This window comes from Phodopus roborovskii, unplaced genomic scaffold (genome assembly GCF_943737965.1).
Source record: "Phodopus roborovskii unplaced genomic scaffold, PHOROB, whole genome shotgun sequence".
In the NCBI taxonomy this organism is placed as follows: domain Eukaryota; kingdom Metazoa; phylum Chordata; class Mammalia; order Rodentia; family Cricetidae; genus Phodopus; species Phodopus roborovskii.
The window spans coordinates 4,864,466-4,890,443 of NW_026126469.1; the positions used below are offsets into that span (position 1 = coordinate 4,864,466).

Here is a 25,978-nt window from a genome sequence, read left to right on the forward strand (position 1 = left end):
TGTTCTCCAAGTTACTTGGTGTTTTAACAGTTAGAGCTTCTTATTTCTTTCCATGGTCTCTGCTATGTTCACTTCTCTGCTCAGCCTGAAATCACAATTCCTGTGTTTTCTTTAGTCTTGGTTTGCTAGATATAAGTTTTTAGGCTGTTTATATTATGGAAAGTTTTTCTTCCTTCAATTGAATAGTGAATAGTTTTGCTGGGTAAATTAATCTGGGCTGGCTCTCATATTCTTTTAGGATTTGGAATGAATTTCTCTAGGCTCTCATGTCTTTTAAAATTTTCACAGAGAAATCAGCTGTTAAAATGGGGTTTTCTTTAATATGTGAATTATATTTCTTTCTGGCAGCTTTCAGTATACTATTTAAATGTATGCTTTGCTTTAACTATGATAGGCTGCTGTAATTTTCTTTGCTGGTCTTGTCTATTTGGTGTTACGTGTCATTCTTATATCTGGATGTATCTTTTCTTAGTTTGAAGATTTTTCTGCTGTGATGTTGAAGATCTGGTCTATGGCATAGACTTTGACTTATTCTCTCTCTATGCCTATAATTTGAGGTTTTGTGGTTTTTTTTTTCCTGGAATTTCACATTTGCTGTGTTTTAAAATAAGTTTTCATGTTCTTTGCTTATTTGGTATTGATGCTCTTCTTCAACTCCTAGCACTGATTCTTGAGTCACTCCACTCGAGTTTTCCAGTTAAGTTAATGTGTTTTTACATTTCATTTCCATAGATTCCTCTTCAATGTTTCTATATCTTTTATTGAATTCTGTTCTCAAGTTATGGTTTGTCTTTGTCATTTCCATAAGCCTTATGTTTGTGTTTTCATGGGCGGCACTCAGGTTTTTATTTTTCTTAAGTTCTTTTTCCTTAATTTCACTGAGCTGTGTCTTTGTGTATTCTTGAAACTACTTGAATTTTTGATGAAGTTTATGACTGTCTTAGGGTCCATCCAGATAATTCTCATTGGCAAACATTTTTACAGGACTGGTAGTTTTGGTAGACAAGGTACTGGATTGATCTTTCATGTTGATATTTTTACAATGACATCTGTATATGTGGACTTCTTTTGTTAGTTCTAAGTCTGATATGAATAGTTCAGGTTGGAGCAGAAGAGAGGATGTAGAAACTGGTTGGGCCTAGAGGTTGGAGATACTTTGGTATAATGAAGTCAGGTGTGCAGATAGTATTTGACTGGTGTACAGGATATGCCTCATGGACCAAATCTGGAGTGTGGGGATAAACTTGGCTGGGTGAAAAATTTGGATTTGGCATGAAAGGGGCCATGTGTGGGGGATAGGGTCCTATCAGGAGCCTACAGATTGGTTTCAGTTCAAACACTTCTGACTGGACTGAGATGGGGCAGTGAATGTGGGCCTAGATCTGGCAGGTTAGAGAGGGTTTTGTGGATGACAAACATGAGGAATATTCACCAGGCTACACTCTAGAGCAGAATGTTGGAGAGCAGGCTCCATTTATCTCTTAGTATATTAAAAACATATAGAAAAAATTGAAAAACACTAAAATGAAATACTGGTAATTAACATATAAAACTCCGTGGAAAGCCACTGTAACATGAAAAATAAAAGACCCAGAGACCAATATTGGAGTTCAAGCTTCAAGCTGAAGATTAGAAAAGTGAAGTACAGGAAAATAGGAATCAGTCTACCACAGGACCCTGTAAAGACATATACCCAAATGATCCACGCTGTTCATAGCAGCATTATTTGTAATAGCAAGAACCTGAAAACAACCTAGATGACCCTCAAGTGAAGAATGGATAAATAAGATGTGGTACATTTACACAATGGAATACTACTCAGCGGGGGGGGGGCAATAGAATCTTGAAATTCCTAGGCAAATGGATAGAACTTGAAGAAACCATCCTGAATGAGGTAACCCAGTCACAAAAAGAGGACCATGGTGTGTACTCACTCATATATGGATTTTAGACCTAGAGCAAAGGATCACCAGCCTATAATTCACACCACCAGAGAAACTAGGATACAAGGAGGAACCTAAGAGATTCATAGAAGGTCACTCACAGAAGGGAAAAGGAACAAGATTTCCGGAGCATATTGGGAGTGGTGGGGAGGCAGTGAGTGAAGAGGGAGTTAGGAGAAAAGAGAAGGGGAGGAGAGGAGAACATGTGGGACCAGGAGGATTGATTCAGGGGACGAATAGATGAGAGAGAGAGAAAAAAAGAGAGATATACCATAAAATAGGGAGCCATTATAGGTTTGAAGAGAAAACTGACTCTAGAGAAATGTCCAGAGACCTACAAGGATGACCCCAACTAACAATATGATCAACAGTGGAAAGGCTACCTTAAATGCCCTTCCCTGATAATGAGATTGATAACTAACTTATCTGCCGTCATAGAGCTCTCATCTAGTAGCTGATGGAAACAGAAGCAGACACCCACAGGTAAACACTGATCTGAACTCCTAGAATCCAGTTGCAGAGAGGGAGGAGTGATAAGAAAATGGGTCAAGACCAGGCTACAGAAACCAACAGAGACAGCTGACATGAACAAGGGGGACCTCATGGACTCCCAGACTGACAGCTGGGAAACCAGCATTGAACCGACTCAGACCCGTTGAACATGGGTCTCAGTTAGAAAGCCTGGGCAGTCTAAGGGACCTCTGACAGTGGAACAAGGATGTATCTTTGGTGCACGAAAGGACTTTGGGAGTACATTCCCCATGGAGGGATACTCCCTTAGCCTAGAGGCAGGAGTGAGGGCGTAGACCCTACTCCAAATGACTTGACAGATTTTGTTGATCCCTCTTGGAAGGCATCACCCTCCCTTTGGAGTTGGGGGGGTGATGAGATGGGAAGAGGTCAGGGGGCATGGGAGGGAGAACTGGGATTGATATGTAAAATAAGGAAATATATATATTTCCTAGCTCTTACCTCTTCCCCAGGCTGAAATGGCAATCCTGGCTCCATCAAACCTCAGACTGCTATCTCTCCTCAGCATGGTTGGAGAGACTCCTGATACTCTATGCTTTCCTATCTTCAGTTGGCTGGAGAATGAATGATAGCTCTGAGAACCTGCTCCCTAGTGCTGGGACTCAAGGCATGTGATTTTAAGTGCTGAGATCATCTTTGTGTGAGCTATTTCTCTTTAGGACTGGATCAATTTCATGTAGCCAGTGTGGCCTTGAACTAACAGAGATCTGTCTAGATCTTAATCCCGAGTCCTGGAATTAAAGGTATATGACTGGCTTCTATGGCTTACTGTTGACTTTGCTTTCTGAATCCTTAAGCAAGCTTTATTGAATCATAAGTAATATATCACAACAGCCACACTATTTGGAGAAGACAGAGTACTTGATCATGAATGTAAGGTGGATAAGCTTGTATATTATAAGGAAAGATAAGTTAAGAATGAATAGGACTTTGAAGATATCCAGGACAGCATGAAAGAGACATATTTTAATTATCATGGGTTGAATAGAAAGGTAAAAGCTCCAATCCAATGGTGTGGAAAACATTTTTAATGAAATAATAGCAGAAAATTTCTCCAGATTGGGGAAGGAGACACAGCTTCAGATCCAGCAGACATTTAGAAAACCAAACAGACAAGACCAGAAACACTTTTCTCTTCATATTGTAAGCAGTCTTCTAGATATACAAAACAAAGAGCTGATATTGGAAGCTGCATGAGAGAGGCCCCAAGTCATCATAAAAGTAGGGCCATCAAAGAACAGCAGATTTTTCAGCACCGACTTTGAAAGCCAGGGCAGCTTTGTATTACTTATCTCATGTTTTGAAAGATAATAGTTTCTAATCTAGACAACTATACCCAGCAAGGCTATGTGTAAAAATTGAAGGAGAAAGGAAATCCATGATAAAAGTAGACAATGAATTCATGACCCCTGAGACAACTCTATAGAAGGAGCTGGAAGTAATTCTTCTCACTGAAAAATCAGAACACCACAACAACCACAAATACACTCACAGTAAAGAATAAATCACCCCTGAATGATAGTGAGAGCAGAACAGGAACATACAGCAAACATACTGCAAAATCAGTAGCTATTAGTGCCCCTATTGCACACTTAGAGATATTTTTTTCCTGCTGTCACTGTTGTGATTCCTAGGCATCACAGCTGGGCAAGACCATTGGTTCCTTCCCTCTGTTGGCAGCTTGGTATTATAAAATAATGGGAGAAATAATAGCTCATGAAGGAGGAACTAGCAGAGGAAACAATGAAATAATAGATTTCATGGAGGAAGAAGGAAGATTTCAGGTCAGATAAATCTCCAGTCCTCCACATCCTGTGTCTGAAACATTCAGTGATAGGAATTACGTTTTATCTCTGTGAAGCAACCAAAGGCAACTACAATAGCCTACATTGTTTTGGAAATGTCATGGACTCCCCTGACCAACACACTGAAAGGGGATTCTCATGTTCATTCCTGGTACTTGGGTTTTTATTAGGTGGTCTATGGTTTTAGGAAACCATTGTCAGATTCATTAAAAAATATATTAAACTTCATTAAAATATACTTATATGTATTGTGTAATATTAGATAAATAGTTCTGTTGGCTTTTCCAAACATCCTTAGTGGTTTTCCTCTTCACTGCCTTTACTTTCCTCTCCCCTCTCCAATGAAATCTCCCCCATTTCCCCTTGTATCACTTGTACCCTGTTGGTCCCTTTGCTAGTGCTCGTTATAGTCTCACATGGTACAATCTTACCTTCCTGATTTTTGTAGTTACTCCAGGTTATACACTGACATCCCAAGATGTGGAAAGAGGAACCACAGGAAAGAAAACTTACAGTGTTCATCTTTCTGGGTCTGTGTGCCTCATTCAATAATTATATTAATAAAAATACTAATTTTCATTTGCCCCCAATTTTCATTTTTATTTACACCTGTATAGTGTGCCATTGTGTATATGTGCCATGTTTTCATTATTCATTTGTCAGCTGAAGGACATTTAGATTGCTTCCATTTCCTAATTGTTGTGAATATAGCAGCCATGAGCATGACTGAACAAGTATCTGTGAAGAAGGATATCAAATTCTTTGGGTGTTTGTCAAGAAGTGGTTTAGCTGGGTCATATGCTAGATTTATCTTTAGCCTATTTTATTCTCTATATTAATTACCAGAGTGGCTGAACCAAGTTTGTAATCCCACCAGTAAGGAATGAAGGTTCATTTTTCCCCATATCCACTCGAGGATTTCTTCTTGGCTGCGTTTTTGATTCTTGCTATTCTGATTGGTGCAACATGAATCTAAGTGTTTCTTTAATTTTTATTTCCCCAAATCATAAAAGAATAATGAACAGTTTCTTGAAATATTTCTTAGCTATTTTATTTTTTCTTTTGAGATCTTTCTGTTCAGATCCTATGAACCATTACAGTTCTGTGTTCTAATTGTCCATTGTCTTCAGCACTGCCCCCCCCCCAACCCTTGATAGGCAGTCAAGGGCTACATGATAGACCAACCACTTTAAGGGAGGGTTCTTTTTTTTTTTTATTAATTTTTGTTTAACTATTGATCCCAGTTCCCTCTCCCTCCCTTCCTTCCTCTCTCCCTCTCTCTCCCCCTCACATGTATCCCGACTACCCTCCCCTCCCCTCCTCCCCCCACTCCACATGTAGGGTGATACCATCCAGAAGGGGTCATCTAAATCTGTCAAGTCATTTGAAGTAGGGACTAGGACTTCTCTCCTGTGTCTAGGTTAAGGGAGTATCCCTCCATGGGGGATATGTCCCCAAGGTCCTTTTGTGCACCAGGAATACATCCTGGTTCCACTGTCTGAGGACCCTTAGACTGCGTAGGCCTTCTAGCTGAGGCCAATGTTCAGTGAGTCTGAGTCAGTCCCCTGCTGGATTCCCAGCTATCAGTCTGGGGACCCGTTAGCTCCTCCTTGTTCAGGTCAGTTGTCTCTTTGTGTTTCTGTAGCCTGGTCTTGTCCTTCTTCTCTGCATCTGGATTCCAGTTTGGCTCAGTGTTCAGTTGTGGGTGTTTGCTTCTGTTTCCAACATGTACGAGATGAGGGCTCCATGATGGTGGGTAAGTTAGTCGTTGATCTCATTTTCAAGGAAGGGCATTTATGGTAGTCTTTCCACTGTTGTTCAAATAGTTAGTTGGAGTCAGACTTGTAGGTCTCTGGACATTTCTTTAGGTTCAATTTTCTCTTCAATCCTATAATGGCTCCTTCTTTTGTGTTCTCTCTCATGCCTTTGGGAAGTTTATTTTTTATTATAATATTTTTTTATTCAAATTCGAAACAAGTTTGTTTTACATATCAGTCCCAGTTCCCTCACCCTTTCCTCCTCCCCTGTCCCCCCCCCGGGACCCCCATCCCATCCTCTTTCTTATCCCCAGGGAGGGTGAGGCCTTTCATTTGGAACAGGGCCTAGGCCCTCCCAAAGGGAAGCTTCTGTGTGTTGTCCTGGGGTTTTTATTATTTATTATTCTTGTGGAGAGTATTTTCAACCCAACTGGTTTAACTTCCTTTAAGGTAGGTGTGTGTGTGTGTGTGTGTGTGTGTGTGTGTGTGTGTGTACAAACATTGTATATAATTTGAGGTAAATATAAAATGATTCTTTGCGGTTTTATCAAACAACCTTGGTTTTTATTGGTTCCTGGTTCCTCCTCTTATTGATGTCCTCCCTTTTTCCTACTTGAAAACCCCATCCCTGTTTATCCATTTCCCTTTTCATATCACTTATATTCTGCTGTTCCTCTGCTGCATGGACTATTTTTACCTTCTTTGTTTCTGTGGTACTTATATCTGAAGATCTGGAGCTAGGAACCTCAGCAGAAAGAGAACATTTAGTTTTTCTTTAGAGGTGTAGGTTACTTCACTCAGTATGGTTTTCTAGGTCTGTCTGTTTATCTGCAAATTTCCATGGTTTCATTTTTCTTTACAGCACTTAGTATTTCAAGGTATGTGTCACATTTGACACCCCACTCCCCACTCCACAGATAGATACTTGCTCAGCAAAGTTTATAATTGCCTATTCACAAACCCTGAAAATGAAATAAACACAAATGTCCTTCAACAGGTGAATGGTTGTTTTTGATTGGACATTTGTGGCCATTAATATTTAAAGTTATTATTGAAAAGTATGCTTTGAGTGCGGTCTCTCTGTTGGTTTTTGTCACCTCTGTTTTCTTAGTTGTACTTTCCATTTTAGGGACTGTAGTTTGTTTTCCTTCTGCAGCCTTCTTTCTCTTTCCATATGAATCATTGCTTCCAGTATTCTGTCCAGGGTTGATCTGTTGTACATGAATTCTTTTACACTGTTTGTATCACAGAAAAATTTCTTTATTCTTCAACCATGGCAGATAGTTTTGCTGTGTACATTAATTCATGTTGACAGTTATTTTAGAATTCAGAGTACCTTGCTCCAGGCTCTCCTGGAGTTATATATTCAAGGAGTTTGTATTCAAAATATGAAGGGAGCTCTTAACAGTTAACCAAGTCAAACAATAGGCAAAACACGATGGGTCATTTCACCAATGATAGGCAAATATCCAATTAGTACATGCAGTGACATTCAGTGTTATTGGTCACTGGAAATATCACCCAATAAACTCACTCCAAGTATCTACACAGATGTCTTAGTTAGGGTTTCTATTTCTGTGAAGAGACACCATGTCCATGGAAACTCTTTTCTTTTTAATAAAAGTTTTTTTATTTATTACTTATTCTTATTTTATATATCAATCCCAGTTCTCTCTCTCTCCCTCTCTCCCATGTCCCCCAGCCCCCTCCCATCCACCCCCCCCAACTCCACATGAAAAGTGATGCCTTCCAGGAGGGATCATCAAAATCTGTCAAATCATTTGGAGTAGGGTCTAGGCTTTCAGTCCTGCCTTTAGGCTAAGGGAGTATCCCTCCATGGGGAATGTGCTCCCAAAATCCTTTCGTGCACCAGAGATACATCCTGGTTCCATTGTTTGATGTCCCTTAGACTTCCTAGGCCTTCTACCTAAGATCCACATTCAGGGTGTCTGAGTCAGTCCAATGCCGGTTTCCTAGCTATCAGTCTAGGGGAGACTGTGAGCTCCCCCTTGTTCATGTCAGCTGTCTCTGTGGGTTTCTGTAGCCTGGTCTTGTCCTTCCTCTCTGCATCTGGATTCTAGTTTTTGACCCATTTTCTTATCACTTCTCCTTCTCTGCAACTGGATTTCAGGAGTTCAGATCAGTGTTTAGCTGTGGGTGTCTGCTTCTGTTTCCATCAGCTACTAGATGAGGACTCTATGACAGCAGATAGGTTAATTATCAATCTCATTATCAGGGAAGAGCATTTAGGCATTTAGGTAGCCTTTCCACTGTTGATCATATTGTTAGTTGGGGTCATCCTTGTAGGAGTCAGTTTTCTCTTCAAACCTATAATGGCTCCCTATTTTATGGTATCTCTCTCTCTCTCTTTTTTTTTTTTTTTTTTTTTTTTGCTCTCATCTATTCATCCCCTGAATCAATCCTCTTGGTCCCACATGTTCTCCTCTCCTCCCCTTCTCTTTCTCCTACCTCCTTCTCCACTTAATGCCCCCCCCACTCCCAATATGCTCTGGAGATCTTGTTCCTTTTCCCTTCTGTGAGTGACCTTCTATGAATCTCTTAGGTTCCTCCTTGTATCCTGGTTTCTCTGGTGGTGTGAACTATAGGCTGGTGATCCTTTGCTCTAGGTCTAAAATCCATATATGAGTGAGTACATACCATGGTCCTCTTTTTGTGACTGGGTTACCTCATTCAGGATGGTTTCTTCAAGTTCTATCCATTTGCCTAGGAATTTCAAGATTCTATTGCCCCCCCCCCCCGCTGAGTAGTATTCCATTGTGTAAATGTACCACATCTTATTTATCCATTCTTCACTTGCGGGTCATGTAGGTTGTTTCCAGGTTCTTGCTATTACAAATAATGCTGCTATGAACATAGTTGAACAGATGTCTTTGTTGCATGGATGTGGATCATTTGGGTATATGCCTAAGAGCATAATTGCCCCTTCCTGTGGTAGACTGATTCCCATTTTCCTGAGGAACCGCCATACTGATCTCCAAAATGGCTATATAAGTTTACACTTCCACCAGCAATGGAGGAGTGTGCCCCTTTCTCCACATCCTCTTCAGCATAAGCTGTCATTGATGTTTCTAATTTTAGCCATTCTGACAGGAGTAAGATTTTATCCCAGAGTTGTTTTGATTTGCATTTCCCTGATGGCTAAGGATGTTGAACACTTTGTTAAGTGTCTTTCATCTACTTTGATTTTCTCTATTGAGAATTCTCTTTAGTTGTGCACCACATTTTTTTTTTTAAATAATTTTGGTGACTAGTTTCTTGAGTTCTAATTTGTATATTTTGGAGATCAGCTCTCTGTCAAATGTAGTGCTGGTGAAGATCTTTTCTTAGTCTATGGGCTGCCCTTTTGGCTTGTCAACTGTGTCCTTTGCCTTACAGAAGCTTCTCAGTTTGAGGAAGTCCCATTTATTAATTGTTGATCTCAGTGTCTGTGCTACTGGTGTTACGTTCAGGAAGCAGTCTCCTGTACCAATTTGTTCAAGGGTACCTCTCACTTTCTCTTCTAAGAGGGTAGGTGTGGCTGGATTTATGTTGAGGTCTTTGAGTGATTTGGATTTAAGTGTTGTGCATGTCGATAGACATGTTTCTATGTGCAGTCTTTTTTGCACACCATCATCCAGTTGTGCCAGCACCATTTGTTGAAGATGCTTTCCTCCTTCCATTGTATAATTCTTGCTGTTTTGTCAAAAATCAGGTGTTCATAGGTGTGTGGGTTAATATTAAGATTTTCTAATTGATTCCATTGGTCTTCCTGTCTATTTTTGTGTCAATACCAAGCTGTTTTCAGGACTATAGCTCTATAGTAGAGCTTGAAGTCATCGGGGATGGTGATGCCTCCTTAAGTTCCTTTATTGTATGGGTTGTTTTTGTTATCCTGGGTCTTTTGTTTTTCCATATAAAGTTGAGTATTATCCTTTCAAGGTCTTTGAAGAATTGTACTGTGATTTTGATGGGGATAGCATTGAATCTGTAGATTGCTTTTGGCAAGATTTCCACTTTTACTATGTTGATCCTACCTATCCAAGAGCATGGGAGATCCTTCCATTTTCTGGTATATTCTTTAATTTCTTTCTTTATAGACACAAAGTTCTTGCTATATAGGTCTTTTACTTGTTTTGTAAGCATTACCTCCAAGATACTTATGTTGTTTGTGGCTATTCTAAAGGGTGATGTTTCTCTAATTTCTTTCTCAGCCCCTTTATTGTCTGTATATAGTAGGACTACTGACTTTTTTGAATTAATCTTGTATCTTGCTAATTTGCTGAATGTGTTTATCAGCTGTAGGAGTTCCCTGGTAGAGTTGTTCTTCCATCAATAGGAAGAACACAATGTGGTAAACATATGTTGGAATTCTAGTGTATAGTACAATGAAACAATATAATATAGAGCTTGGTACAGCATTCCTGGTGAAAATTCATACCTACAGTATGTTTTAACTCATATGAATTAGCCTATATATATATATATAATAGACAGAAAGTAGATTAGTGATGACTAGAGATAGGGAGCCATAAGTGGGAGTATGAACTATAAATAGGCATGAGTTTCCTTTGTGGATGATGTGAATGTCCTAAAATTAGATTTTGGATATGGTTGCACTAGTTTCTAAATTTACTAACAGTCATTGAATTGTGTAGTTATGAGTGCATTTATGATCTCAGAAATAGATATATATGGACTGGAGAGATACGATAGCTCAGTGGGGATAGTAATTGCTGTGTGATCATGAGGACCTCAGTTCAGGTCCCCAGCACTCATATTCCCAGTGCTGGAAGGCAGTGACAGGAAGATCCTGAGGGTATGCTGGTGATCCAGTCTAGCCAATGGGTGACTGAGAGACCCTTTCTCAAAGTCTGGGGGCGTATAAAATAATTGTAACCATTGACTCACTGCAATGGTAGCTCCCGGTACTGGGCCTATACAAGCCATGGCTTATAAACAATCAGTCTAGGAAGCAAGAGGGACTCATGGTTCCCTATTCTTTACCTCTGAACTATTTGTTTATAGCTCATGGGAGAAAGGGAGTCACTATCATGTAATCTCTCTGCTGAGCCTTGAGGCTCCAAGAGATAATGCTAAATCCATGGTCATCCAGATGACCCTTGTTAGTGTTAGTTGAAAATGATTAGACATGAAATGAAAAAGATCTGTAAGATGTGTGGAGGATGAACTGGGGTGATAGAGGGATGTGTGGAGGATGAACCAGGAGAGGTAGGAGATAAAAGTGACCAGTGTGCAAGGTGTACATATATATAGGAGATTGTTAAAAAAAATAAGGTGAGGATGATAGAGTAGGACAATGAAACATCAACTTCTGATTCCCACATGCCTATATCACACATACACACATCTTCACACACACTCACACATTCACACACATTCATACACACACTGTCACGCACATGGTCTCACATACATTCACACACAGACACCTTCATACACACACTCATACACATTCACATATTCATAACACTCACACACATTCATACATTCATTCGCACACACTCACATTCACACCCATACTCACACACAATTAAAAAAAGAAATAGATGTGTTACTTCATTACTTACTTTTTTCCTGTTTGATAATAAAATTGATTGTTAATCACGACTTTTTTTTAAATCTAGAGGAATTTACTCAAACTGATCGTATTTCTCTCAGATAAAGGATAGTAAAAGTGAATAATTAGACCCTTTTGTGAAGTAATAACCTGACAGTACTCTACCAACCTGGAGTCACTAGACAGTAGGTCTGCCGTTGTGATCTATGGCATCACAGTTAATTGGCTTTGCCACTGACAACAATTAAGTTAAAATTATTGGCCTGCTGAGATCACTATTCCTTAGGATGGTTCATAAAGGCATAGTTGGATCAGTTACTTTTCTGTTGCTGTGATAAAACACTATGACTAAGTCAACTTATAGAAAGGAAGTATATTTTGTCTTATAGTTCCAGCGGGATAAGAGTCCCTCATGGCAGGGAGGCATGAGAGAAAGAGAGAGAACTGGAAGTGGGGTGACCCTATAAACAACCCCACCATCCTACAGTGAGGCCACACCTTCTTTTCTTTTTCTTCTTGTTTATTCTTCTCTCATACAATACATCCTGACTGCAGCCTCCCCTCTCTCCACTCCTTCCAGTCCCACTCCCCACCTCCTTTCTCCTCCAGATCCACTGCCTCCATTTCCCAGGGATATCAATTGAACATTGCATAACAAGATGCAATAAAACTAGGCACAAACCTTCTTATTAAGGCTGGGCGAGGCAACCAAGTAGGAGGCAAAGGGTCCCATGACCAAGCAGAAGAGCCAAAGATATCCTTCTCCCACTGTTAGGAGTCCCACAAACACCCCAAGCTAAACAAACACAACCTATATGCAAGGGTCTAGCATAGAGCTGTGTAGACTCCATGGTTGTCGCTTAAGTCTCTGTCAGCTCCTATGAGCCCTGCTTAGTTGATTCCATGAACTGTGTTCTACTGGTGTGCTCCATCCCTCTTGCTCATAAAATCCTGACTCTTCCACTTTTGCAGGGTTCCCTGAGCTCTGTGGAATGTTTGGCTGTGGGTCTCTTCATCCACTCCCATCACCTGCTAGGTGAAGACACTGATGAAATTGTGCTAAGCACTGATCTATGAGTACAGCAGAATAACATTAGGGGTCATTTCATTTCCTTTTTTTGACCAGTTGTTTGGTTCTACCTTAGGTCTCTCGGCCATCCAGTTTCCAGTTCCTGGTCATCCAGGCATCCTCTCAGGACTTGGGCCTCAAGTTAGACTAGTCATTGCTTGGCCACTCCCCCAAGTTCTGAGTCACCATTGCTCCAGCAAGGGCCACACCTTCTAAGCCTTCCCAAATAACACCACCAACTGGCAAACATATATTCAAATGCCTGAGCCAATGGGGGAACATTTGTCATTCAAACCACCACAACAATGTAGTAATATTGTTGAAAAGTCAGAGTTTACTTTAAGCTTACAAAATATATGGGGGAAAGGTTAGATTGAATCTCTTACATCTTATTTAATATATGAAATAATATTTGAGGCCAAATGACAAAGGCCATACAAAAAGACAAAAAGACAAAAGGCCAAACAAGCCTGCTTAGTTTGGATATCTAAAGAAAAGTTTAAAATTTAATCCATCATTTACTACTACCATATATCTTATAAAAGTTTTGCATAATCAACTTACAAAATTTACTGTGTCCTTCCTTTCAATAGCATTGACTAAACATCCAATAACAAAGTTGGAAGGCTTCATAGAAAGGAAGTGTGAGCAGTAGGACAAACAACTGTACAACAGCACAAAGATGTGCAGTTCTCAGGAAAAGAGTGAGGTCAGAATGGAAGAGAAACAAACACAATAGCTTCAGAACTAGTTGTGGCATACTACAGTCACAATAGGCCCTTCAGTCACAAGCTTTTATGGAGCAGCACTGCATGGTGTCTCTTTGAAAGAAGGAGCCATGCCAAAGGCAAGGAAGCATGGGTACATGCAGTGCCTGTCCTTTTGTGGTGGGTGATGCAATCTCTGTTGTTGGGAGTTCAATAAATAGTGTTTAGCATCTACTTGTGAAGGAGGAAATATCTACCTATGACATCACTGCATCTCTGTAAATGCTCACAATAGACACTTCTGAATGTATATATACCTGAAAATGACACTGTAAATAGGTATTTTCTCATATTTATTGATTAGAATAGGGTATTTTAGTAACCTGTTTCATATCTATAAACTTTATACACCATAGTGCACTGTCTATATAATTATGAAATGGATGATGAATTATAGCCTATAACATTATGCTTTATAATTTTAACTTCATCATACATATTTTAAGAACTTAAAAATTCACTTTGGAGAGAAGCCCTAGTCCCTACTTCAAATAACTTGACAGATTTACATGACCCCACCTGGATGGCATTGCCCTACATGTGGAACTGGGGTGGGGGGATGGGATGGGAGGGTGGTCAGGGTGCATGTGAGGGGGCAGAGAGGGTAAGAGGGAGGGGGAGAGAGGGAACTGGGATCAACATGTAAAATAAAAAATAAAAAATAAAAAAATTCACTTTATGTTTTAAGATTTAGCACGGAGACAACTTTCAAGGTATTCTGTCATAAAAACCACTCAAAGTAGTTTTTTATACAACTATTTAAAAAAAGTGTTAACAAGTGTAGGTTAGACCAGTAATATAGGCTATGGATTGTTAAGATTTTTATATGAATTTGCTTTGTATTTTAACAGAGTAAAAAAGCCATAAAGAATATCCTTCAAAAATGCACCTACCTTCCAGCCCTTGAGCCGTTTCTGTATGACGCACCTCCCAATATCCTGAAACACGTTGTTGGGCAGTTCAGTAAGGTAAGAGATGTACTTGCAAGGAAAGAAAGAAAACAGTAGTCATCTGCCAACTTGCTGCTCTGCTGTTCTCTTCTTCAAGGTGGGGTATGGGCTCCTCTATTTAATCCTCAGCTTCTACCAATATGTATTTACACAGATGCATAGGTTAAAACTCACAGAGACTTGTAACTCTCCCTCCTTTTCCATGTTTCTCATATAGCCTCTACACTGTTTTTTCCCATTCATGCCCCTCTCTACCCTGTTTTTAAATTTTTTTCTCAGGATATGGGTCTCAGATAGAAGGACTGAGCAGTCTAAGGGACCTCAGACAGTGGAACCAGGATGTATTCCTGGTGCACAAAAGGACCTTGTGGACACATCCCCCATGGAGGGATACTGCTTTAACCTAGAGACAGAAGTCCTAGTCCCTGTTTCAAATGACTTGACAAATTTACATGACCCCACCTGGATGGCATTGCCCTACATGTGGAATTGGGGTGGGGGGATGGGAGGGGAGGGTGGTCAGGGTGCATATGAGGGGGCAGAGAGGGAGAGAGACAGGGAGGGAGGGAGTGAGGGAGAGGGAACTAGGATCGACAAGTTAAAAAAAAAAGAATGTAAGAAAAAGAGAAAAAAAATTTATTAGGAAGTACCTAGTATGTAAACACATAAAACATCACCATCAGGCTGACTAAATGGCTCAGAAGTACTTGGCATAGAAGCTTGACAGCCTGAATTGGGTCCCTGAACCCATAGAATGATAGAACCTGGAAAATTGTTCTCTGACATCCATATGTGTGCCATGACCTGCACATGCATGTGTCCACATCCACTCATGGTAATAATAATAGTGATGATGATAGTGATATAAGATTTTAAAGAGGTGAACCCTCGTACTGCTGTTTTGCATTGATAAGTATCTTTTCCTCTTTCCCAGTGTCCTTTAATCTCAGACATCTAGGAGCACAGCAAAAATTTTTATTTAAAAAAGAAAGAAAAAGAAAAATTCGAGCCCCTGAAACATTTTTTAGAAACTCTATGCACTTACTGATTCTGTCACTCAGTCATATTCACTTGTTTTAAAATGTTTGAGTTTAAATTTCTTTTCTGTGTGTGAATGTTTGCTCACATGTATGTCTGTGCACCACGTGCTTGCCTCCTGCCTGAGGCCACAAGAGGGCACAGCTTACATGGACTTGGAGTCATAGGTGATGGGAGCCATCATGTAGCCTCCAGGAATGGAGCTTGGATTCTCTGCAGTGCAAATTCTTAAATGCTGGGACATCTCTTTAGCCATGAATATCCAAAATTTATGGAAAATTTCAACAAATATGACTGTCATAGTCATATTTCTTGGATGATTGCATGTTCAGTGTAACTAACTAGATAGAAATGTTGTTAAGTTGAGAAGCGTGAGACGCCAGCTGGTAAAGAGGGACCACATGACGGTCATTGTTGGTCAGATATGTTGTTTGGCTCCTGCGAACTACTGAGACTGTGCTCCACACATGACATAGAAAAAGAGCCCGTGTAAATCACCAGCCATAGTGGTCTGAGTGCCATTAGAAGTTATTGTTTGGCACTTGGCAGGGTCCCCAAGGTTTTACATATACTAGACATATGCTCTACAACTGAATTGTAACCCCAGCTTTATTCCAATTCTTTAGTAAAGTGGGACCCTCCAAAGCTTTAGTTTGTTTAGATGTAAGATGTGAGTTTTAAGTGCCTTTTTATTGTAAATATTAAATGAGATGATATATATTAAGAATTTACTTTAGTCAAAGACACACATTAAATAAGTAAAAATGAAAACAAAATAACCAAATATTGTTTTAAAAGAAATAAAATATTAAGACTCATTATGGTGGCACACATCTTTAGTCCCAGCACTCAGGAGGCAGAGGCAGGATGATCTCTGTGAGTTTAGTCCCAGCCTGATCTATATAAGAAGTTCCAGGCCAGCCAGGGCTACATAGTTAAAACCTGTCTCAAACAAACAAAACATTAAAAAGTAAAAATAAAAAGAAACAAAACATTCAAGTGGTTAAGGCAATTGCATTTTTGATTAATTAGTAGAAGAGAACATATTCATTTGAATAGTCTTACAGAACCATACAGATGAGACTCTTCTGTTTGCACATCGTATTTCTGCAACTAATGAACAAAACCTGTCTCCTGTGTAGCTCCAACTGCCTGGAGCTCATTCACGATCCTTCTGTCTCAGCATCTTAGGTGCTGAGATTGCAGAAGTGTGCTACTCTGTGCAGCCTGTCATTCTAAGTTTTAAGAATGCTAGATGCTAAGTTTAAGTAGATGCTAGAGTTAGGTATTCATCTGAATGCCAGATTACAAACAGCTTTCAATTCTCTGTCCAGCTGACCTCTAAGCATTGTTGTTACTGGAAATAAGGCTTCCCAGAGATTAAGCCACCTCTGAGTAAGGTTCTAAGGTTTGGTGCCACAAACATCTGTGTTGTTTCCCCCTTTTAAGAAAACAACAAAATGTTCTTTCCTCTTCGTAACATGACAATCCGACTAACCACATAATACAGATAAAATACTACATTAAAATACTAAATTTTTACATGGAGTAAGCTGATCTGTGTTTTTGTTTTTTGGTTTTTTTTTTTTTTTTTGTTTTTGTTTTTTTTTTTTTTTTTTTTTTTGTTTTTTTTTTTTTTTTGCTTGCATGAGTTTTGGGTGCTAAATAGGAACTGACTGGCTAATTTGGCCATTTGAGAATGAGGAGTAAGGGATGAGTGGGTCACCCATAGACACCAGCTTTGGAACAATACCCCTTCAGAGTTAATCTTTAGGCCAGTGAAAAAGATATGCTGGTCTTACTGAACTGCTATAAAAATGAATGCTAACCTCCTATGCTGAAGGTTCATACTAGACAAATAAAAGTAATTTTGTGTATGTGTGTGTGTGTGAGAGAGAGAGAAAGAGAGAGACAGAGAGAGAGAGAGAGAGAGAGGGAGGGAGAGAGAGAAAAGTAGAATGGCTAGGCAGGTGGGGAGGATCTAGCAGGAGGAAGAGAGAGGAAACATGATCAAAATATATTATTTAAAAAATTAAATAGAAAAGAGAAAAGTCAGTAGAATATGTGAAAGTTAGACCATGAAAGTCAAATGAACTGAAGATTTTTTAAAAATAGGATTGAATCTCTTATAAATGTATCTTGGAGAGTGTTTGCTGCCTGCAGATGGTAGAGTTACTTAAAGGCTCTCTTCCCTGTGTCCCTTTTTGTCCTTCCCTTCCTCCCACCCTTTCTCTTCCCCTCTCCCTTAGGCGGGCATCAAACCTAGGGACTTGCTCTGCCACTGAACTTTCTCTCTTAGATCTTCTTTTCTTGTCTTTTCTTTCTTTCTTCCTTTCTTCCTTTCTTCCTTTCTTCCTTCCTTTCTTTCTTTCTTTCTTTCTTTCTTTCTTTCTTTCTTTCTTTCTTTCTTTCTTTCTTCCTTCCTTCCTTTCTTTTCTTTCTTTTTCTTTTTTTTTTTTTTTTTTTTTTTTTTGAGTGCCTCAGTTGGCTTTTATTCCCAGTCGTCCCAGGTCATCCTCCTCTGGTCTATGTGCTGAGATTACGTGTCCACTGCACCCAGCTAATATTTTTCTAAAGTTACTGCTGCAGACAGTGAGAAAGAGTTGACCAGGCAAATGGAGATAATTCAGTGTGGCGGGAAGGCATTCTAGAGAGAGAGAAGGGCACAGGCAAAGGCAAGCAACACAACAGCATCCATGCTCTGAGTTACTGCAACAGATGCAGTTGAAGATTACCTGGTGAGGACCCTGGACAAGAATTAGGAAATGGATAGAAGGGACCCTTCCCACCTTGCTCAGGAGCCTGCATTCTGTTCTGTTGAGGAGGAAAGACTTTGGAGTGTAAGCTGTATGTATGAGTGAATAACATTAGCTTGGCTCATGTTCATTGCTTTATTCTACTTCTACAGCATAAAAAGTTGATATACTTTTCAGAGTGTATTTTACTACCGATTACCAGCAGATCTGGATTACTCTGTTATAGATATATTGAGAATAAATTTTCCTCTAAGTTATTTTCAGAAATAAAACTCTAGCTCGGGAAGGAAGAAATGATATTTTGTGCATTCTCCCTTCAAGGTGCTGCCACATGACAGCAAAGCTCGGCGGCTTTTTGTAACTAGCGGAGGACTTAAAAAGGTCCAAGAGATAAAAGCAGAGCCCGGCTCTCTCCTGCAGGAATACATCAACAGCATTAACAACTGCTACCCCGAGGAAATAGTACGGTGAGGAGAGGGTCTGGAAAGTTCAATATTGCAATGTTTTCATTTTTTAAATGCAGTCTTTATATCAAGTGTGTAAGTATGTGGACTTGGAAATTTTACACAATGCTCTTTTACCTCATGCAAACTAAATAATTAGATTATGTCCTTATTGATACATTCAATCAATCTGGAATGTCATTTATGACATGTTCTTACTATTTTGATATATACTTTATTAAATAACCAAATGCAGGGTTCAAATTAAATTGCTTTGAAATTGTGAATATCTGCTATTCTCTGGGCATTGCATTTCTTAAGTTTATACCTACATTACTGGAAGTATAATAATTAGAAAAGCCATGTCGAGTAACAAAATGAAATATAAAGAAATTTCATGAATGATGTCTATAACATGCAGTTACTCAGAACAGCTACTTTTAATTTTGAGACAGGGTCTCACTAAATAGCCAGGGTTGATTTGAAGTTACAGCTGTGAGCTACCTGTCCTTGAACAGGAGGTTGTTGCAAGGTTGATAACATGCATATTTTTTTGCAATTCAGGAACTGAACCCAAGACCTCATGTCACTTCAGAGCTCTACCTGCAGCTCTGATGAATATATATATTTTTTTAAAAAGTTGATTTGCAGAGCAATAAACTAAAGACTCAGATCTTATAAACCAAAAAGAGAATTAGACATTAATTGCATCTTAAATAAAAGTAAAATTGTCAAGGAAAAATAGAGTAACTTAAACAACTGAGTCTTGACAAAATGTGTATATTTTCTATATCACCATTAGAAAATACACATTCCAGATTTAAAAACTTAATTGTTAGCTATAAGCTATGACTTTTATCTATGTCTTTCTATTTAATAATTAGCACTTTCTGTTTTTAAGATAAGAAGTAACCTTGATTTTAAAAGCATAAAAACATTAAAATTAAAAATTATTTTTACTCATAAGTATTCAGACAATAAACTCTAAAGTTACAAGATTATGTTCTGATTGTATGTATATCAGTGTTTTACCTGTATGTGTGTAAGTATACCACCTGTGTGTCTAGTGTCCACAGAGGCCAGAAGAGGGAATGAGAGCCCCTAGAACTGGGGTTGTGAGCCACAATATGAAAAATGAACCTGGTCCTCTGAAAATGCACCAAATGATGTTAACCACTGAGCCATCCCTTTCAGCCCCAAGTCCATACACATTTAAGATGCTTACAAGACCTCCTTGACTAAAAAAGTTTCAATAAATCACTTTAATAGTATCAAAGAAGCTACTATTATAACATGTATAACTACTATGTATAAAATACAACAAATAGTAGAGAGCTACAATGCAACCCCTTCAAGTAAGACTCAGGGAACATCCCAAAAATGGGGGCTAAAAGACTGTAAGAGCCAGAGGACCATGTGTCTTCCATGAGCTAGTGTCTTCTATGTATGTGTGAATGACATAAGTAGGCTCTTTTTCTTTTTGTTTTGTCATCTCAATTACTAACATTGCACACCACACAAAATACAAAGGTAAATAAGTAGGTGACAGAGTGACTGAAAGGGTTAAGAGTTTAGGGCAGCCTCAACTGAAGAATGATAAAGAAGATGTGGCATATCTACACAATGGAATACTACTCTGCAGAAAAAAATAATGGAATCTTGAAATTCGCAGGCAAGTGGATGGTACATGAAGAAACCATCCTGAATGAGGTAACCCAGTCACAAAAAGAGGAACATGGTATGTACTCACTCATATATGGATTTTAAGACCTAGAGCAAAGGATCACCAGCCTATAATTCACACCACCAGAGGAACAAGTATACAAGGTATATCCTAAGAGATTCATATAAACTCCCTCACAAAAGTGGGAAGGGACAAGTCCCCCCAGAGCACAGGGGAAATGGGGGGGGGCAGTGAATGGAGAGAGAAGTAAGAGAAAGAGAGGGGCAGGAAAGGAAATCATGTGTGACTAGGAAGATTGAGTCAGGGTAGGAATAGAAGACAGGAGAGAGAGAGAGAGAGAGAGAGAGAGAGAGAGAGAGAGAGAGAGAGAGAGAGAGAGAGAGAGAGAGAGAGAGCATGAGGGAGCCATTATTGGTTTGAAGAGAAAACTGAACCTAAAGAAAGGTCTAGAGACCTACAAGACTGCCGCCAACTAACAACTTGAGCTTCTGTGGAAAGGCTACCATAAATACCCTTCCCGGATAGTGAGATCCACAACTAACTTATCCATGGAGCCCTCAACTAATAATGCCTGTTGGAAACAGAAGGAAACACCCATACCTAAACACTGAGTCGAACTAGAATCCAGATGCAGATGGAGAGGACAAGACCAGGTTGCAAAAACACATAGAGACAACTGACCTGAACAAGGAGGAGCTGATGGGCCCCCCAGACTGATAGCTGGAAATCCAGCATGGGACTGACTTAGGACCCCCTTAATATGGGTCTCAGCCAGAAGGACTGAGCAGTCTAAGGGATCTCAGACAGTGGAACCAGGATGAATCCCTGGTGCACAAAAGGACCTTGTGAACACATCCCCCATGGAGGGATAACTGCCTTAACCTAGAGACAAGAGAGAAGTCCTAGTCCCTACTTCAAATGACCTGACAGATCTACATGACTCCACTTGGATGGCATTGCCCTACATGTGGAATTGGGGTGGGTGGAGGGTTGGGGAGGGTGGTCAGGGTGCATGTGAGGGGGCAGAGAGGGTAAAAGGGAGGTAAGGAGGGAGAGGGAACTGGGATCGACATGTAAAATAATAATAAAGAAAAATTAAATATCTTGAAGTATTTAAAATTATTATAAACCTTAATAAAGGCAGTACAAAGCTAGAAGAAAGTTGATTGCGACTGAAATTTTCCATACAATTATCTGTTTGGTGCATAGTCACTAACAAATGAATTAGACACTTTTTTTTTCAGAAAGAAAATGTTTAATTTTGTCCATGGCTGTGTAAGTGGTAAAAGATAAATACATATAGGGATTAGGTGCTTCATTAATTCCATATATTGGATTATATTGATTATAAAGATATATAGAATTAGATAGTTTTCAATTTGTTAGCATCAGTATACACTAGGAAGAATGGGGGCTTTCTGGTGTTAGTAGACACATGATATATTCATTTATGAGTCATACTTTGAGATTCATACAGACAACATATGAGAGCCAAAATGATGGATAACTCCAAGGAAACCATGCCTTCCAGACACAGCAGGACTAACACATATGAACTCACAGAAACCATGGTAGCATGCATAGATCCTGTACAGGTTTAAGCCAGATGGTGCCCAGTGCTGAGGGTGGAAGTGCATACGGGCTCCTATCCATAATAAAAAAAACTATCTTCAACTGACTCTTGCTTTTGAAGGAAAAAAATCAGTGTTTTAAATAGAATCTCATTTGGCATAGTTACCACACTTGAGGGCAGGTATAGTTACCACACTTGAGCAGCACTAAATGAACTCAATGGTGTTTCTGTAGATTTTTTGTCTCATAATACTTTGTTTGGGCATTTTTTTTGTCGTATTTGTCTTTTGCTTCTATATTATGCTTTCCAATTTTGTGTATTTCTCTGTGTTGTGTTTTTCTGTGGGAACCCATAAATATGGCCATGCTCCATCTTGACACAAGCTACCTCAGCAGTCATAAGACAAAGGTCAAAGGTGTGGCTACTCCTGACCCTCAAGGCTAGGGAACAAGAAGTTGAACCTAAGGTGTGGTTACAGTGGGGAAGAAAAGTCTGTTCTGTATACATGATACTGTGTTACTCCTTTTGGGTAAAATATATGAGTGGTGAAAAATAAACTTGTGGCATTTCAGTATTGACTGATCTTCCCTCCTGACTTTTATTCTGTGTCTCTGTCTTTTCTTTATCATCTATAGCTAGCCTTTCCCTCATCCACACTCACCCCACTCAGGTACAAACTTCTTTCCCTCATCCACACACCCCCACTCAGGTATGAATTTAGGGCTGCTTGGCTGGTTTCAATTGCAGCCCCAGAAAGACAGCTCCCTACATTTTTCTCTTTCTTTTTTGAAAGTGTTTTGTTTGTCTGCTTTTTTTTTTTTTAAAAAAAAAGAGAGTAAAAGGGCATGGAAGTGTGTGGGCAGTAAAGTTAGAATGCTCTCAGAGAAGTTGGAGGAGGGGAAACTATGATCAGAACATATTATATGAACATTTTTCCAATTAAAAATTATTACAACTATATTAAATGTTTTCTGATATTGCATTATCAATTTGAAAACTTAAGTACAAAATATTCAATTCCTCTTGTAAAACTCTATTCAAGTGCTCTTTAGCTTTGTGTGGCTAGTGGGTACAATACTAAGCCACATAATTTAAGAAAATCATAGGAAATCTACTTATAGGTAGATAAAAGGTATCTGTGTACATCAGAAGCATTTAAAGGGACATAGGTGACTGAGGCAAGCTTTAAAATTTGTATTTAGACTAATAGAGAAATAATTGTGAACCCTTAAGCTAAAGACTACTTAAAGAAATTCACCACTGAAAGCCATATTTCAAAACAGAAGGCCTTGTGGGGATTCACTCATCTAATCTAATATTCACTCGTAAGTGGATATCAGATGTAAAGCAAAGGATAACCAGGCTACAATCCACAACCTCAGAGAAGCTGGGTAAAAAGGAGGACCCAAAGAGGCACACATTGAGGGCCTCAGGAAGGGAAAATGGTTAAGATGTCCTGGGTAAACTGGGAGGTGGGGTGAGAAGGAGGAGATGTGAGGGATCAAGAAGAACCAGTTGGGGGATGGACAAAGTAGGAGACCCAATGAAAGAGATGACTTGATAGAGTGAACCATTATGGGGTTAGGGAGAAACCAGGTGCTAGAGAAATTCTCAGGAATCCTCAAGGATGATCCCCGCTAAGACTCTTAGCAAAAATGGAGAGGGTGTCTGAATGGGCTTTCCCCTTTAATCAGGTTGTTGACTGCTCTAATTGTCATCTTAGAACCTACATCCAGTAACCAAAGGAAGCAGATTCAGTGATCACAGCCAAACTCTGGGCTGAGCTCCTGGAGTTCAGCTGAAGAGAGGGAGGAGGGATCATATGAACAAGGTGGGAAGGTGGTCAAGAGCATGCTGGGGAAAAACACAGAGACAGTTGACCTGAGCTAGTGGGAGCTCATGGACTATGGACTGACAGCCAGGGAACCTGCATGGGACTGAACTAGACCCTCTGAATGTGGGTGACAGTTATGTGAGTTGAACTGTTGGAGGGGGGCCCTTGGAAGTGACACCAGGACCTATCCCAGGGGCATGAATTGGCTTTTTGGAACCCACTCTCTATGATGGGATACCTTGCTCAGCCTTGGTCCTGCATCAACTTGGTATGCCAGACTTTGTTGACTCCCCAGGGAAGGCCTTACTCCCTATGAGGAGTGGATAGAGGATGGGAAGAGGGTAGGTGAGGGGCGGCAGGAGAAGGGGAGGGAGTGGGAACTGGGGTTGGTATGTAAAATGAAAAGTATGTTTTTCAAATAAAAAATTTAAAAAAGAGAGTTTTAGATATTTGTGTATGTTTAGTTTAACCCTGACTGCATTAATGAAAAAGAAGTTATTGAAAAAAATACAGCTGTTGATTTTTTGCATCTTAAATGAACATAATGGAGGAAATTAATATAATATAATCCATAAATTTTTAAGTAGATAAAGTTAGCTAAACGAGGCCAAATGAAGTCTCTAACACTAGATTTTATTTAGAAAAAAATTTTGAAAATTTAATTATTTTGGATGAATGTTAAGAAAATTTTTAAATTATATTTTCAGATTTTAAAATTCTTTATTTTATACTAGAATACCTGACACATTATTTGATATGGTTTTGTTTATTTACATATAGCAAATTATCCTACCATGGATTTTTAATATTTTATACTAATCTTTTATGAAATGTTTAATTTAAAAATATGCATTTACATCACTATGTGTATATACGTGTGTGTGTGTGTGTGTGTATATGTATCTATATATGGGCATATATGTCTGGATATATAGGCATACCCAAGAACCAATGAAGGCAGTCCATACTCTATATTATAATAATTTTATAAGTAATTTGTTGATCAGTTATTCATTGTGAATTATTACCAGATATAATTAAAATGTATATTAAAATGATTTATAAGGCATCTGGAGTGCAGAAGTTGATTAGTAATGATAAATTACATAGTCTAACATGGTAATAATCTATTAGCTATGGCCCTTTTAAAGTAATGTTATGGAGATGGAAAGGTGGCTCAGCAGTTGAGAGTACTGGTTGCTCTTCAGGAGGATCTGGTTCAGTTCTAAACACCCATATGGTGGTTCAAAACCATTTGTCATTCCAGTGCCAGGAGATCTGATGCCTTCAGGCTTCTGAGGCCACAAGATATGAAAGTGGTATGCATACATATATAAAGGTAAAACATACACATAAAGTCAATAGAAAAAAGTAACATCACTCATTTGATAAAAATAGTGTCTGAAATGAAATTTTGCCCATGGATTGAAGGTTTTGCTAAACAGTTGTCATTATATGTTTCTCACGTGTTCTATTCCTTCTCAAGTTCAGCATTGTAAGTTGGTATTCTTCATAGTCTCTAACCGTAAGCATAAAGCATTATTAGAAGAGTATAATTATTAAGAACACATGAAGTTTCACAATAATATATTTCAGTGAATTCTTATGTAGGATCTTTTGAGTCCACCTTTGAAAGATTTCCCTCTCTAATAGAAATATATTTTTTCAGGTACTACTCCCCTGGATACTCAGACACACTTCTGCAGAGGGTGGACAGCTACCAGCCACTTACCAACTGAACAAAGCATGTTTTTATACTCTGCCATTTCCAAGGAGAGTATGAATAATGATTGTTAAAGTTCTTTGAAAGTACATTCTAGCTTTACTCAATGTGAGATACCTTTAGATAATGTTTTCTAAATGTATGTAATAGTTTAAGAATTAGTAGCTGGAATATATGAAGGACTAGTCATAGCCATTTGCATGCATAGGAATTTCTCTAAAGATAGACTTAAAAAGACATTAAAAGGTTTAAAACATTTGTTATTGTTCTTCTGGAAACCACATGCAAACAGCACAAACACACTCTCCAGCTAAGAAATGCTGTTCAGCAGTATTGGGTCATTTGGGTTATTTTCTCATACACCGTTCAAGTTACACAGAAGCATCTAGAAGGAAAAGAGTTGAAAGTTGACCTGATGATAGGGGTAAATAACCTTGAAGAGGCACTGATGCTGGTCGCGCAAATCCACTGGACAAACACAGAAGCTGAGTAGCTTATTGGGTTTCCTAAGAACTTAGGCATGGTGT

The 25,978-nt window shown here is 39.1% G+C and overlaps 1 protein-coding gene across 1 annotated transcript in view; it reads left to right on the forward strand.

The window, feature by feature from the left end:
* LOC127226946 (sperm-associated antigen 6) overlaps positions 1–25,707 on the forward strand; it is a 94,195-nt gene extending 68,488 nt beyond the window's left edge. The window contains exons 9-11 of the mRNA XM_051191118.1: positions 14,302–14,418; positions 18,516–18,661; positions 25,398–25,707. Of these exons, the coding sequence (XP_051047075.1) occupies positions 14,302–14,418; positions 18,516–18,661; positions 25,398–25,467 (333 nt within the window). The 3' untranslated portion in view covers positions 25,468–25,707. The remainder of the gene's footprint in view (positions 1–14,301; positions 14,419–18,515; positions 18,662–25,397) is intronic.
* The last annotated feature ends 271 nt before the right edge of the window (positions 25,708–25,978 follow it).